Source organism: Schistocerca cancellata, chromosome 2, assembly GCF_023864275.1.
Source record: "Schistocerca cancellata isolate TAMUIC-IGC-003103 chromosome 2, iqSchCanc2.1, whole genome shotgun sequence".
Lineage (NCBI taxonomy): Eukaryota > Metazoa > Arthropoda > Insecta > Orthoptera > Acrididae > Schistocerca > Schistocerca cancellata.
This window is the reverse complement of record NC_064627.1, coordinates 633,431,445-633,448,452: the sequence shown is the minus strand read 5'-3', so window position 1 is coordinate 633,448,452 and position 17,008 is coordinate 633,431,445. Positions and strand designations below refer to the sequence as shown.

The 17,008-nt window shown below is 42.3% G+C and overlaps 1 protein-coding gene across 1 annotated transcript in view; it reads left to right on the top strand.

The window, feature by feature from the left end:
* Positions 1–17,008, top strand: part of LOC126162303 (esterase E4-like) — a 101,935-nt gene that overhangs the window by 60,624 nt on the left and 24,303 nt on the right. Inside the window, exon 6 of the mRNA XM_049918721.1 lies at positions 5,191–5,359. Coding sequence (XP_049774678.1) covers positions 5,191–5,359 — 169 coding nt within the window. The remainder of the gene's footprint in view (positions 1–5,190; positions 5,360–17,008) is intronic.

Below are 17,008 nucleotides of genomic sequence, written 5' to 3'. Positions count from 1 at the left end.
AGAGCCACGGATGGTAGCACATCTGGAATGTAACGTCCATTTAAAGTGCCGTCGATGCAAATAAGAGGTGACTGAGACGTGTAACCAATGGCACCCCATACCATCACGCCGGGTGATATGCCAGTATGGCGATGACGAATACACGCTTCCAATGTGAGTTCACCACGATCTCGCCGAACACGGATGCGACCATCATGATGCTGTAAACAGAACCTGGATTCATTCGAAAAAATTATGTTTTGCCATTCGTGTTACCCAGGTTCGTCGTTGACTATACCATCGCAGGCGCTCTTGTCTGTGATGTAGCGTCAAGAGTAACCGCAGCCATGGTCTCCGAGCTGATAGTCCATGCTGCTGCAGACGTCGTAGAACTGTTCGTGCAGATGGTTGTCTTGCAAACGTCCCCATCTGTTGAATCAGTGATAGATACGTGGCTGCACGAGCCGTTACAGCCATGCGGATAAGATGCCTGGCATCTCGACTGCTAGTGATACGAGGCCGTTGGGATCCAGGAGGCGTTCCTTATTACCGTCCTGAACCCACCGATTCCATATTCTGCCAACAGTCATTGGATCTCGACCAACGCGAGCAGCAATGTCGCGATACGATAAACCGAAATCGCGATAGGCTACGATCCGACCTTTATCAAAGTCGGAAACGTGATGGTACGCATTTCTCCTCCTTACACGAGGCATCACAACGACGTTTCACCAGGCAACGGCGGTCAACTGCTGTTTGTGTATGAGAAATCTGTTGGAAACTTTGCTCACGTCAGCACGTTGTAGGTGTCGCCACCGGCGCCAACCTTGTGTGAATGCTCTAAAAAGGTAATCATTTGCATATCACAGCGTCTTCTTTCTGTCGGTTAAATTTCGCTTGTGTAGCCCTCTTTTTAGTGGTGTAGCAATTTTAATGGCCAGTAGTGTAATTTAGTTAGGTGGATGGAGAGTGAAGAAATACGTAGGGGTGAGTTTCAAGAGCTCTCACGTTGTGCCTAGGTCCTAATAAAAGTTGATTATCACTGCTTTAAGTGCAGACAGGCAATATGATGTCCACTGATTGTATTCAGCTACACAGACAATGAAATTACGTAAACGTAAACATTATTTATTATTCAAGCATTGGAACACCAATAAATCCAGTTTTCTCTCGCTTTCGCTGGCTGTTGTGACAATACTATTTTGATTTCGACTGGTGTTTTTCAGATATAACCTCAGCGGATAAAAATTGGTCACCCTAGTGCACAGTCGCAGCTGAATCTTTAAGCCTTTACAGATGGCGCAGCGATCGAGTCATGTGGTCAACCACGCGCACACTGCCTCTCTTTGAGCACAAGGAAGTAGCGATGAGAGAAATTTGTATTTCAAGCGGACATGGTACATAAACATCGATAAATGTACGCACTTGACAAAACATCTAGAACTGCAATCGTATTTGGCCATGCCCACGGCCGTACGTTGCGTGAAGTTGCTGCGTTCGTTGGTGTTTCGTGGCGGATTCTTCAATATGACTACAAGCAGTGGTGTAACACATTGGTCGCAAAACACGTCAGAATACCTAGCAATTACAGTTACGAACAACTTAAATAGAAAAAGCAAATAGAAAATGTTGTGGGGAAGGCGAACTAAAGTCTGCGTTTTATTAGCAGAGCACTAAGAAGAGGCAACAGATGTAGTAAAGAGACTGCCTACACTACGTTTGTCAGTCTTCTTTTTGGAGTACTGCTGCAGGCTGTGGGATACTTTTCAGATAGAATTAACGGAAAAGTCGAGAAAGTACAAAGAAAGGCTGCACGTTTTGTATTAAGAGGAAATAGGGGAGAGTGTCACGGACATAAGACAGGATTTGGTGTGGACAACACTAAAGGAAAGGCGTTTCTCGTTGCCGCGGGAACTTCTCACGAAATTTCACATCGTATCACATCATCATTTAAGACTGATTATGCCTTTCAGCGTTCAGTCTGGAGCATAGTCCCCCTTATAAAATCCCTCCATGATTCCCTATTATGTGCTAACATTGGTGCCTCTTCTGATGTTAAGCCTATTACTTCAAAATCATTCTTAACCGAATCCAGGTACCTTCTGCTTCGTCTACCCCGACTCCTCCTACCCTCTACTGCTGAACCCATGAGTCTCTTGGGTAATCTTGGTTCTCCCCCACCATCTAAGTCTGTTCGCCCAGACTGCTACGTTTATAGAGTTCATCCCCAGTTTTTCTTTGATTTCCTCATTCTGGGCACCCTCCTACCATTGTTCCCATTTACTAGTACTTGCAATCATCCTAGCTGCTTTCACAGCCGTAACCTCAACCTTATTGATAAGGTAACCTGAATCCACCCAGATTTCGCTCCCATACAACAAAGTTGGTCAAAAGATTGAACGGTGCACAGATAACATATTCTTGGTACTGACTTCCTTACGAAATTTCAATCACCAGATTTTTTTCCTCCAAATGCGAAAATATGTTGCTGATTCCAACTTCCATAGGAAGAAACGATCGTCATAATAAAATTAGGGAAAACAGAGCTCGCACGGAAAGACATAGGGGTTCGTTTCTTCCGCTCGCGTTCGAGAGTGCAATAATAGAGAATTATTGTGAAGGTGGTTTGACGAGCCCTTTGTCTGGCACTCCCGTGTGATTCTCAGAATATCCGTCTACGTGTAGATGCAGACATAGACGTAAGTCCTATCTGGGAGGGACTGAAGGTGCGTACCACGGCACTGTAAATCAAAGTCGCTTCAAAACCCGACACGAATGGCTGCAGGCTGTGATTGAAGGTCCATCCCAAACCTGTTAGAACATCGCGACAGGAACGACATGCTGAACATTAGGAGTCGGTCACCTCGCAAGAGACCATTGCTCACACAGACACGTAAAGACAACAGAAAAGTTCATCGGGCTGGAAGAGTATGTGAATGGTTTCCTGAACACGGCACCACGCTATTATGTCTCTATTGGTACGGAAAAACACGTGACTTGCACCTCAAAGGAAATCTTTGGAATCTCTTGGAACAGCGAGTAAAATGCCGACATCAGCAGCCCTACAGTTGGGTGGAATCATGTCAAGCAATCTTCAGCGAGCTTAACCTAGATGCGACGTAACTGCACAGCCTTGTGGTATCACTTCCCAACTGCTTTTAGATTATAATAAGCAAAGAAAAACCAGTGTGATGTATTCTATTAGATGTAGATGGTGTGCTTGCAGTCAATCCTGGAAGATAAAAAGTCCAGGAGCCGAATTACCCATTACTAACTGGTGCTTGTAAAGGTTTCTCTACGGGTAACTAACTTTTTGTCCGTTGAGCTTATAACCTACGAAAATCCAGACCAATTAAACGAAATTTCGTGTAGAACAATTACTATTTCTTGACATTCACATGCGATTAACCACTTCAGCCACTTTCAGCCTGTTCACAACCTCCTTAATAACTTCTTATTATCATTTTTTCCTCTGTATTACAAATTAATATCCTTCCTCTCTTTTCCCCCACTTCCCTGTCATCTAGATTAGTTTCACATTTAATGTTCCTAAAAATTCTGATTGCCTCAACTAGACTCCAGCGCTCAGATCCAAAACTTTTCATTTCTGCTCTCCAGTGCTGAATGAATGTGTTTCTGTTAAAGAACATGGCTCAAGTGTGAATGGTAGGCTTACGACATGACGATAGCGATATCAGAATAGATTTAATGCGTAAACAAAATGAGTCATGCCTTCAATGTGAGATTTTCCATCCACAGAAAATAAGATAACCGTTTTACCAGCACGCATCTGCGAACTAAGAGTTCTACCTACTTTTATTTTCGGAAAGCAGTCGAATCACGCAGGATTCATATTAATACAAACCCAAATTCATAGTTCCAGAGAATATAATTACTGTTGCTGACATTGATTTGTCCAGACGTACAGGTGCACGGCTTCATGTGATTTGTCATGTGACATTCTGTTCTGAATAACAAAGAAAGCAGTTGTAGCGCCCATTACTTCTATACAGTCATTGAAAATGTAGCTGTCGTTCTGAAATGCTTTGAACAGTAATTAAAAAATAAAAAACACTCTGACTGAAGGTCAAAAATTATGTACAAAATATGTCTCTAACCAACAAGTTACTATCATAGACAGGCTACGACTTTCTGCTTATTACTAACGTAAGAAAGAGAGAGTTTACGGGATTTCTGGTCATTTAGTATTACTCCTACACAAATATAGACGCACACCGTATCATACGCTGGTTTGAATGTCAAAATGACATCCACAGGTCAATTACTTACAACGAAAATACAGTTCTATCTCAAGCGAAAAACACACACACACACACACACACACACACACACACACACGCACACACACACACAAATATTATTGTCGTTGTTATAATGACTGCCTGCTTTCTCTTCAGGTAAGTTCTACTGAAAAGATATGTTGCGTCATTGTTATGGCTTCATTGTTACAATGTTGAGCAGGCTATACATATTAACTACAGTCTAATGTTTTGTTTTGTTCTGTGTCGGCATAGCTGTCAATGACAGCGCTTTTGCGACATAAGAAGCTGAAAGAGAGCAGCACTGCACTGCTTGCTGTAATTTACCGCTTGTCGAGAAAGACAATACCCTATTCTCTCGTCGTTGTGTTCATTTGCTAACAATACTCCCAATACTCATTGCAATCAAAATCTTTTCGAAACATACGTCATTTAAGAAAAAAGAGAGGATGATTATAAATGCAAAACAAATCAAACCAGAAACTTTTTAATTCTCTCAAAAATTGCGAATTTAACATTTAATCGCCTTTTGATAAAATTACTCATTCTTTTTATCCTATCATAGACAAAGTATTGAAAGTATAAAATTGCTCGGTTTCACTTTTAAATTATTAAATGAACATTTTTCACGAAACATTTCAAAAAGTAAGCTGAATAGTCCTCATGTTGTGCGATTAGCTCATGGAAGCTATTCCACGCAGAAGGTCACTGCCAATAAAAGGTAATATTAGGCAGACCAAAAGCGAAAACTTGGAGCACATGACGACAGCTGATAGAGTTTATATAAAATAGCTGGTACTGAAAGAGACGATTGGTCTAAAGCAATTTTATCTTGTAGCGGAAAGTGTCCGTAAAGTTAAATCGAAACATACTTATTTTGAAAGCATTATGAGAATTACGGCGCCGCACTAAAAACAACGTGGGTTCGCAGGACAAGACGTTGCAAGAAATCTTCCCTTTCCGGCCGACGCTGGAGCCGGCGGGCGCTGAAGGCGCACTGATAAGCGAAGACCCGGCAGACATCATAAGCAGCGGCAAGTTCACCCCCGTGCCCATCATTTTCGGTGTCACGTCGCAGGAAGGCTTAATCTACGCCGGTGGTAAGTAACGCTTTTAGGATGTTAATAGTACAGTGCGCACACTTCACGCAACTGAGACCTAGGACCTGAAGTCACAGTCTGAAATTAACTTGTTCACCATATTCATATGTGTGTCACATATCATTAATGCACGAACTCTATTAACATTGTAGAGTTAGATTAGCATTGTCACCTATTACATACATGCATGAACTGATGAGCCAAAACATTACGACCACTGCGACCTCGACGTTGGATGCCGTGTGGTGGTGTTTCGAGGGGCACGTGACGCGGTAAGAAAAGTTTATAAGCAAAGCAGACACAAACGGGATTGACCCTAGAAAAGATACGGACTGTAAAGGGGAAATCCATTGAGACAAAGCCTGTGAACGAGTATCCGGAAGGCGGCGAATCTGGTAGTGTGTTCACGTTCTACTGCGGAAAGAGGTAGGACAGTGGAAGTACCACTAGTCGCTAAATGGCAGGAAGTTTACAGCCCTTCACAGAACATGAGGTTCGCAGGCTTGTCTTCTCTGTAAAGTACGGTACATGGTGGTCGCAATCTGCCGAAGCAGCACAATGCTGGTACACGCACAAGAGTTTCGGAGCACACCGTTCATCGTACGTTATTGAAGGTGGAACTGCGCAGCAGACCACCCCTACGTGCTCAAAGGTTGACTGACCCAACGACATCGTCAGTTACCATTGCAGTGGGCACGGCACTATGGGGATTCGACCGTTTATCGATGGAAACATGTCGGCTGTTCGCAGAAGAAAAGGTTACAGGAGAATACTGGCTTGGGACAAGGAATGAGAGAGGAGAAAGACTAATAGAGTTCCGTAACAAGAATCACAAGAGGAGAAGGTATACTTGGAAAAGCCTGGTTGATACGGAATGATTTCGGTTAGTTCAAGAATCACAAGAGGAGAAGGTATACTTGGAAAAGCCTGGTTGATACGGAATGATTTCGGTTAGTTTACATCATGGTCAGACAGATTCCGAAATCAGATACGGGATTCCAAGGTGTACCCAAGAGCATATATAGGCTCTGATCACAATAGCGTGGTGATGAAGAGTAGGCTGAAGTTAAGACATTAGTCAGGAAGAATCAATACGCAAAGAAGTGGGATACTGAAGTACTAAGGAATGACGAGATACCGTTGAAGTTCTCTAAGGTTATAGATACAGCAATAAGCTCAGCAGGCAGCACAGTTGAAGAGGAATGGACATCTTTAAAAAGGGCCATCACAGAACTAGGGAAGGAAAACATAGGTACAAAGAAGGTAACTGCGAAGAAATCATCGCTAACAGAAGAAATACTTCAATTGATCAATAGAAAAGAGGAAGTACAAAAATGTTCCGGGAAACTCAGGAATGCAGAAATAAAAGTCGCTGAGGAAGGAAATAAATAGGAAGCGCAGGGAAGCTAAGACGAAACGGCTGCAGGGAAAATGTGAAGACATCAAAAAAGAAATGATTGTCGGAAGGACAGACTCAGCCTAGAGGAAAGTTAAAACAACCTTCGGTTATATTAAAAGAAAGGGTGATAACATTAAGAGTGCAACCGGAATTCAACTGTTAAACGCAGAAGAGAAAGTGGATAGGTGGAAAGAAGACATTGAAAACCTCTGAGGGGGAAGATTCGTCTGATTCGTCAGAGGAAGAAACAAGAGTCTATTTAGAAGAGGTAGGGGATCCAGTTTCAGAATCAGAATTTAAAAGAGCTTTGGAGGACTTAAGATCAAATAAGGCAGAAAGGACAGATAACATTCCATCAGAATTTCTAAAATGATATGGGGAAGTGGCAACAAAACGACTATTCACGTTGTTGTGTAGAATGTATGAGTCTGGCGACATACCATATGACTTTCGGAAAAGCGTCATCCACACAATTACGAAGACGGCTAGAGCTGACAAGTGCGAGAATTACTGCACAATCAGCTTAACAGCTCATGCATCCAATAACCTTACAAGAATAACATACAGAAGAATGGAAAAGAAAATTGAGGATGCGCTAAATGACGATCAGTTTGGCTTTAGGAAAGGTAAAGGCATGAGAGAGGCATTTCTGACTTTGCAGTTAATAATGGAAGCAAGACTAAAGGAGCATCAAGACACGTTTATAGGATTTGTCGACCTGGAAAAAGCGTTCGACAATGTAAAATGGTGCAAGATGTTCGTAATTATGAGAAAAATAGGGGTAAGCTATAGGGACAGACGGGTCACATACAATATGTAAAACAGCCTCGAGGGAATAATAAGAGTGGACGACCAAGAACGAAGTTCTCGTATTAAAAAGGGTTTAAGACAAGGTTCAATCTGTACATCGAGGAAGCAATGATGGAAATAAAAGAAAGGTTAAGGAGTGGAATTAAAATACAAGGTGAAAGGATATCAATTATAAGATTAGCTGATGACATTGCTATCCTGAGTGAAAGTGAAGCAGAATTAAGTGATCTGCTGAACGGAATGAACAGTCTAATGAGTACACAGTATGGTTTGAGAGTAAATCGGAGAAAGACGAAGGTAATGAGAAGTAGTAGAAATGAGAACAGCGAGAAACTTAACATGAGGATTGATGGTCACGAAGTCAATGAAGTTAAGGAATTCTGCTACCTAGGCAGTAAAATAACCAATGACGGACGGAGCAAGGAGGACATCAAAAGCAGACTCGCTATGGCAAAAAAGGCATTTCTGGCCGAGAGAAGTCTACTAATATCAAATACCGGCCTTAATTTGAGGAAGAAATTTCTGAGAATGTACATCTGGAGTACAGCATTGTATGGTAGTGAAACATGGACTGTGGGAAAACCGGAACAGAAGAGAATCGAAGCATTTGATATGTGGATTGAAAAGATAAAGAATTGAGTAGGTTCTCCGCAGAATCTGAGAGGAAAGGAACATGTGGAAAACACTGATAAGGAGAAGGGATAGAATGATAGGACATCTGTTAAGACATGAGGGAATGACTTCCATGGTACTAGAGGGAGACAGAGATTGGAATACGTCAAGCAAATAATTAAGCACGTAGGTTGCAAGTGCTACTCTGAGATGAAGAGGTTAGCACAGGAAAGGAATTCGTGGCGGGCCGCATCAAACCAATCAGTAGACTGATGACAAAAAAAAAACTCCTGCGCTTGCATGTGACCTGTGGTATTAATCGAAGACGCGCTGACAGTTGTCAACAACCCGAATCCCTTAATGCTTGAGGTTTTTCCCGACGGCGTTGTCATCTTTCAGCAGTGTAAATGTCCGTGTCTCCGAGCCACAAACGTGATGCAGAGCATTATAGTAAGCTCATGTTGATGTCTCGGCTATCAAATTCGGGTGATGTAAATCCTGCGGAACCCATCTGGTTCGCTGTCGAGCGCTATCACCGTGTTCGCAAATAAGCGGTCCGTTATTAACGCGAATTACATGACCTTTGCGTAGACATCTAATGCCACATACCTCCACAAACGCCGGCCGGAGTGGCCGAGCGGTTCTAGGCGCTACAGTCTGGAACCGCGTGATAGCTACGGTCGCAGGTTCGAATCCTGCCTCGGGCATGGATGTGTGTGATGTCCTTTGGTTAGTTAGGTTTACGTAGTTCTAAGTTATAGGGAACTGATGACCTCAGATGTTAAGTCCCATAGTGCTCAGAGCCATTTGAAACATTTTTGAACCTCCACAAACCTACCAAGAATCTATCGGATATGTGATACGCAGAATCAGTGATGTATTTCGTTCCAAAGACGGATAAACAACCTATTAAGCAGGTGGTCACAATGTTTTGGCTCATGAGTGTACATACGTAAGTTACATTGCTTTTGTTGTCCACTTTGAAGTATGAACATGGGCTGTCCGAAACCTGTTTGGTAAAAGTTACACGACTGATAGTTCGAGACGGGTAATACGCAGTATGTACAGGAAACAAGAGAGAATAATGCAATCGAGGATCAAAAGAGAAGACCACGGATTAAAAAGGGCGTAACAGGGTGTCAATTTTTATTGCCGAAAAAAAACAATGAGTAAAACACCAAAAGTCGAAGTAAAATCCAGGTGAAAGGGTAGAAATGACAAGATTCACTGATGATATTGCTGTCCTGGGTGAAAGTCAGGCAGAATTAAAGAATCTCTTAAAGGGAATTAACGGTCTCTTGAGCATCAGACATGAGAAAGGCGACAACCCAAAAATCAAAATTTAGTAGATTGTGGTTTTTGCCACCTTCGAACGAAACTAACGTATTTCAGGTGAATTACGAAAGACGTAACAAGCAGATTAACCAAGGCGTAGACCAGTCTTCGCCAAAAGAATTAATTAGTATGAAGCATAGGCTTTAATTGGAGGAAGCAATTAAAGGTTATTTTTTATCGTGCTCTCAACGAATATGTGATTGTAGACAGAGCCAAGCTTAAATTGCAAGAATGTAAGAACAGGCAATCGGTCGTATCCTACCCTACGTAACCATTTCTGTATTTGCCATAACCCATTTGGGGCAATGACGATAATTTTCATCTGGATGGAGCGGGATATGAACCGCCTTCTTCCCAAATGCGTGATTTGTATGCTGACTACTTTCCAGTTCACCTGGTTTGAGTAAGAAATTGTATGGAAGTGAATCAAGAAGTGTGAAAAGCGAGTACGAGGAAAATGGAAGCATTTGATATGTGAAGTTCCATAAATACACCAAAATTAAACGATATGGTAAGATAAGGAAATAGCAGCATATCTGTAGGACTGGCGAGGACAGAGATAAATGGAAAATAATTTCAGGAACGAGATGATAAGGCATGTACGAAGACATCGGTGGATAACTTTCATTGTACAGTGGAGCAATAGAGGATAAGAATTGTGCAGTGTTTAAAGGTTATTTACAATCTGAACAGAAAATGGGCTGTAATTGAGTCGAAGAACATGGTAAGGAATTAGTATTTGAGGAGGTAGTAGTACAGCATTTTAGCCTATTCCATTGCTATTTGATCTATACATTGGGGAAGCTGTAAGGGAAACAAAGGAGAATTCTGAAAGGGAATTAATGTTCAGGAATAAGAAATAAAGACTTAGAGTTTGGCTGAAGACAATGTAATTGCATCAGAGACGGCAAGGGGCTTATAAAAGCAGTTCATCGGAACGACAAATGTCTCGAAAAGAGACTGTAAGATAAACGTCAGCAAAATTAATATAAGAACGGAATGTAGTTGAATTAAAACAGATGATCCTGAGGGAATTAGATCAGAAAATGGCGCACTAACAAGTAGAGATGAGTTTTGCTAATTGGGCGGCAAAATGACAGGCGTCCAAATTAGCCACTGAACGCGAGCAGCTAGAAAAGCGTTTCTATAAAAGAGAAATCTGTTACTATGGAGTATAAATTTAATTGTTAGGAATTCTTTTTTGAAGATTTATGCCTGGAAAATAGTCGATAAAAACTTGAGACGTGAAGAGAACAGATGGTTTTGAAATTTGCTGTCACAGAATAATTCTGAAGGATAGTTGGGTAGATCGAATAACTAAAAGATGAGATACTGAATTGCATTGAAGAAGATGAAAACTTACGGTACAACTTAACTACAAGAAGGGATCGACTGATAGGACGCGTCCTGAAGCATCAAAGCATCGTCAGTTTGCTAACGGAGGGCTACGGGGATAAAAATTCTAGAGAGACACCAAGGCTCGAATACAGTAACCAAATTCAAATGAATATAAGTTGTTGTAATGGCAGAGATCAAGAGGCTTCCACGAGACAAGCTACTGTGGAGAACTGCATCTAACCAGCCTTTTAGCTGAAGACCACCACCACCAACAACAACAACAACAACGACAACAATAACAATAACATTAATAAGAGAGGACGTTGAGAATAAGTGTCTCTATAAAATGATTATGTTGGCAGAATAACTGGAACAGTGTACTTGTTACCTCTTAACACGCTAATGTTGTGTGCGTGTATTGTGAGCTGACTAATGGCACCATTGTCAAATAACCTTGAAATTGCGGAAGTTATCATGTCATTACACGCAAAGGAGAACGAGAAAACGCAGTCTAAGACTGTGCGTGATAGCAACCAGGCGTAGAACAAAATAGCAGCTCACAGCTCATAGAGTATAAACCATGTCTGACCAGATTTGCGTCTACTGCTGCACTTTATCAAAACTTGCTGCCTGTAGGTCGCCGAAGCATATCATTTATAATAATCCTGCATCGAGCAAGCACATTATCTCGACAATACAGAACAAGGGCAGCCACTGATGCTTACATAACAATTAATTACAAGATCGCCTAAGTTCTACAGTATTCACATTACCGTTTCTGGAAATTTACTGCCATCATCAGATGTGGTAATTAATTAACAAGCAGATTCGTCTTAATACAAAACCCTCAACTTAAATTCATTCTGAAAATAAGTGCTATAAAATACGTCAATGACTTACATGATTCCTTTTTATTTGTTGTTGCTTCATCCCCCTCGTCCCATACGGGCGGGAAGTGGGTTGTCAGCGGTTACAGTTCACCAATATTCTGCCAAACGATTTAAAAAATTTAAAACACAGTAAAATTTGACATAGCGTTAGAAAAAATTTATGGGCTAAAAGAAACTGGAATTAAAATAATGTCGCATGGTCTCTATATTGTGCTTGTGGAAGTCAATGGGAAGGGAAACTTACCATACAACTATAGGAAGAGAGTCACTATTAGAAACCAGTTGTAAAAGTTACATCTACGAACAAACGAGAGCAACAAATTGACATTAAAATGTTAAAGTTTCAAGAAAATGGATTGACTTGGGTAACAGTGTCATCTACTAGGTGAAGTGGTTGCTTCTGTATAAATTCATTAATTTTTCAGATTAGAAGTATCATAAAGACTCAAACAAAAGGATATGCCACACAGGCAATGAGAGAGAGGAAGTGCAACTACTCTCATTTGGAATCGAAATTATTGTAAGTGCTGTTTATTTTTATCTCAAACGAAATCATATTGATTGGCTTTATTGGACTGAACGTAAATTAGCATGACGCCAAAACGCCGTTGTTGATTGATGGTGCACTTGGTGACGAATGGCCCGACGAGTATATAATTTTCGTATAAAAGAAGTTATTTTGTAAAATGTTAGTCCGTTTCAAAGTAAGGTGTTAATAAAAACATAATGATAGAACACTGGTGGCACTCGTTCATTGCGTCAACAAACCAGCCATTTCCAACTTAATTTAAACGACCAGATATTAATTTCCTGGTTCAATTTTAATCAGAAGAGCTGACAGGTTTGAAATTTTACAATAAAACGAGATTACAATGGAACATTCTAATTTTTATTGGCAAAAATATATACCTAGTACAATTTATGTATCGCCTCATTGTCAGAAAAAGAAGAAAATACGGTGTTGCGTATTGCTCAGATATAACAATGTGTCAAAGATTTTCATTTTTTACAAGACTTCGTTCTGACATAGGTACAATCAAAAGAAAGTTTTTTCTTTTCATTCATTAGAGTTGACATAAACTTGCAAACATTGTAACTGCAATAATACTATTAGCTGTTACATGACTGTCCAGAAGCAGAAATATCATTTGATATTTTTAGCATCATGTCCCTCCAGGGTTATTCAACCACGCGCAAGAGTCCACCACCTACGTTTTTATCAAAACATATGTTATATGGGTAATGTGAGAACTTTAGGTTGGCGCACAATTTCGTAGCGTTTCCCCGTAAGTTTAATGAGCAAAACAGATACACGTTACAGAGAATTTAGTCATCAACAAAATATTCTTCTTGACTATTTACAACAGTCTGTCAACGCTGGGGTAAGTTTTCGATTCCACGACTCTAGAAATCACGTGGTTATGATGTGAAGCACTCGTCGAGTCGTGTTCTGAGTGCTTTTTTTCGTCCGGAAAGGAAGTTCGTTGGACGTTGTTAGACGAAGAGCGGAAAACGTGAAAATTTAGAGGGCGCAATGTCAGGTGAATAAGGCGGGTGTGGAATGACTTCCAAATCAAAAACTTTTATTCTGATCTTTTGCAGTCTATCATAATGCAGTTAAGCGTTATCATGGAGTAGTATCACTTCATGCGGTATTCCTGGTGGTCGCTCGGGGACTGCGTCTGCAAGACATCTCAGTTATTGACAATAAATACACTCCTGGAAATGGAAAAAAGAACACATTGACACCGGTGTGTCAGACCCACCATACTTGCTCCGGACACTGCGAGAGGGCTGTACAAGCAATGATCACACGCACGGCACAGCGGACACACCAGGAACCGCGGTGTTGGCCGTCGAATGGCGCTAGCTGCGCAGCATTTGTGCACCGCCGCCGTCAGTGTCAGCCAGTTTGCCGTGGCATACGGAGCTCCATCGCAGTCTTTAACACTGGTAGCATGCCGCGACAGCGTGGACGTGAACCGTATGTGCAGTTGACGGACTTTGAGCGAGGGCGTATAGTGGGCATGCGGGAGGCCGGGTGGACGTACCGCCGAATTGCTCAACACGTGGGGTGTGAGGTCTCCACAGTACATCGATGTTGTCGACAGTGGTCGGCGGAAGGTGCACGTGCCCGTCGACCTGGGACCGGACCGCAGCGACGCACGGATGCACACCAAGACCGTGGGATCCTACGCAGTGCCGTAGGGGACCGCACCGCCACTTCCCAGCAAATTAGGGACACTGTTGCTCTTGGGGTGTCGGCGAGGACCATTCGCAACCGTCTCCATGAAGCTGGGCTACGGTCCCGCACACCATTAGGCCGTCTTCCGCTCACGCCCCAACATCGTGCAGCCCGCCTCCAGTGGTGTCGCGACAGGCGTGAATGGAGGGACGAATGGAGACGTGTCGTCTTCAGCGATGAGAGTCGCTTCTGCCTTGGTGCCAATGATGGTCGTATGCGTGTTTGGTGCCGTGCAGGTGAGCGCCACAATCAGGACTGCATACGACCGAGGCACGCAGGGCCAACACCCGGCATCATGGTGTGGGGAGCGATCTCCTACACTGGCCGTACACCACTGGTGATCGTCGAGGGGACACTGAATAGTGCACGGTACATCCAAACCGTCATCGAACCCATCGTTCTACCATTCCTAGACCGGCAAGGGAACTTGCTGTTCCAACAGGACAATGCACGTCCGCATGTATCCCGTGCCATCCAACGTGCTCTAGAAGGTGTAAGTCAACTACCCTGGCCAGCAAGATCTCCGGATCTGTCCCCCATTGAGCATGTTTGGAACTTGATGAAGCATCGTCTCACGCGGTCTGCACGTCCAGAACGAACGCTGGTCCAACTGAGGCGCCAGGTGGAAATGGCATGGCAAGCCGTTCCACAGGACTACATCCAGCATCTCTACGATCGTCTCCATGGGAGAATAGCAGCCTGCATTGCTGCGAAATGTGGATATACACTGTACTAGTGCCGACATTGTGCATGCTCTGTTGCCTGTGTCTATGTGCCTGTGGTTCTGTCAGTGTGATCATGTGATGTATCTGACCCCAGGAATGTGTCAATAAAGTTTCCCCTTCCTGGGACAATGAATTCACGGTGTTCTTATTTCAATTTCCAGGAGAGTATAACGTTGGTTGCACCTTGGGAAGCAATTCGTAGTACATCACACCGCCGCTGTTCCACCAGACGCATAAAAGAATCTTTTGTGGACAGGTCTTTGGGTGGAGGACTCCTACTTTGTTTTGGCTCAGTCATTCCTTTCCTTTCCTTATATCGGCATAAAGGCACCATTTCTCGGCACCAGTGACAATACAGGATAAGAATGGTCTATGCCATTCGAGCCAAGTGATGAGGAGCAAGCAGTGATATGGCCAACCGCTGATTTTTGTGATTTTGGCCTACAGCTAACTGTAACAATACTCCGATTTTTGAGCCTTCCCCCCTGCGTGCAGATTTGGCACGATGGTGGAATGATCGCATTTGGTATTTCTCGAGTAAACTGACAAGGATCATTGTGGGTTACTGCTGTTAATCGATGTTGATCAAATCCCGCAGATATTCCTGAACGTGGAGAGTCGCTATAGTGAAAACGATCCTTCTTAAAACGAGAAAACCATGTTAATACCGTGCTATGTCCAGTGGCATTAACCTCATACAGGGCACAAATGTTTCTGGCTGCCACCCCTCTGTTGAACACAAACAGAAGAATTTGTCGGAAATTTTCCGATTTCTCCACTTCGCACTCCATTTTCTAGCGTTGACAGTTGCACACTCGATTTCCAAATGACAAAATGACTATATATAAACGCAAATAGTAACTGTATGCACCTACCTATGTAAAGAGTGTGTCTCCATTACATTGAAAACAATATAGTCAACTCAACGCTATTCTTTGCATTGTCTAAGTACTCAGATATCGATAGTAACTATCTGAGGGGAAAACATGGGAGCGCGATTCTAAGCATTGTTGTGAAGCGAGGTGTGTCTGCGAGAATGGAAGTCGTAGTGTCGGTCGAGAGATCGGAGACAGAAAACGTGTCATGCTGCCCTCACGTCGGCGATGGCAGATCATACCCCATTCAAGGCCTCATTTCATTTATATAGCCAGGAGCAATTTGATGGCTTAGCTACGCTTGAAGATGGAATTAAAGGTAAAATTTGCAAGCATAGCGTAAAGCGCAATTGCAGGGTTAAGCTCGTGATCGTTAGTCCGAGTATGTAATAATCCAGTGTTTTGCTTGTCAGCCGGCCGCGGTGGTCTAGTGGTTCTGGCGCTGCAGTCCGGAACCGCGGGACTGCCACGGTCGCAGGTTCGAATCCTGCCTCGGGCATGGGTGTGTGTGATGTCCTTAGGTTAGTTTGGTTTAAGTAGTTCTTAGTTCTAGGGGACTTATGACCTAAGATGTTGAGTTCCATAGTGCTCAGGGCCATTTGAACCATTTTTTTGCTTGTCAGATAAAGAAGCCACCTTATCCTCCAGATAATAATAATAATGATTATTATTATTTTCCACGTCTAATTAATAAATATGCTGTGATTGTTTCATGTTAATGTAACTTCGAAATTGAAATAATCTGTTAATCTGGCACTCAGTGATTATTGTTACCTATGTCATTATTATTATTATTATTATTATTATTATTATTATTATTATTGTCTTTTATTGGTTTCTGAAGTTTTAAGTAGACTTAAAGAAATCCCTTCTCACAAGCTATGTAGTAGTTAACAGGACCCAAGAAACTCCTTTTTATTAAATTCATTCGTGTTAACAATAAGCTTTAGCCGCTGCTGCTCCTGCATGCTGGTGCGAATTTCAGTAAACCACAAGGAAAAAGGCAGTCATCTAAAGAGGTGAGTGCAAAACTAAGGGCCAAAACAGAGACACTGACACACCACAAGACGTCATGTACTCTAATAGAGTACATTCTGTTGCACAATTCAGACTCCGCGTATTTGAATAAGAATTTACAAGTGATAGTCACATAAGTTATCCAAACGTTAGTTTAAAATTTCTCATGTAACGATTTGTTGAGGGCTTAAAGGACAATTAAACTGACACTGACACTGAAACTGACACTGACTGACATACAACACGAACACAATGTTATGCAGCTAGGTTCTATTTACTGATAGCTTAGGTTCCTTATCGAATTTATTTTCACAGACGAACATAGGCATATTTGTTGTAGCTACGTTACATATTGGTTGCATATACGCTACACCTTACAGTATTTGCGCCGGCGTTGTCTTAG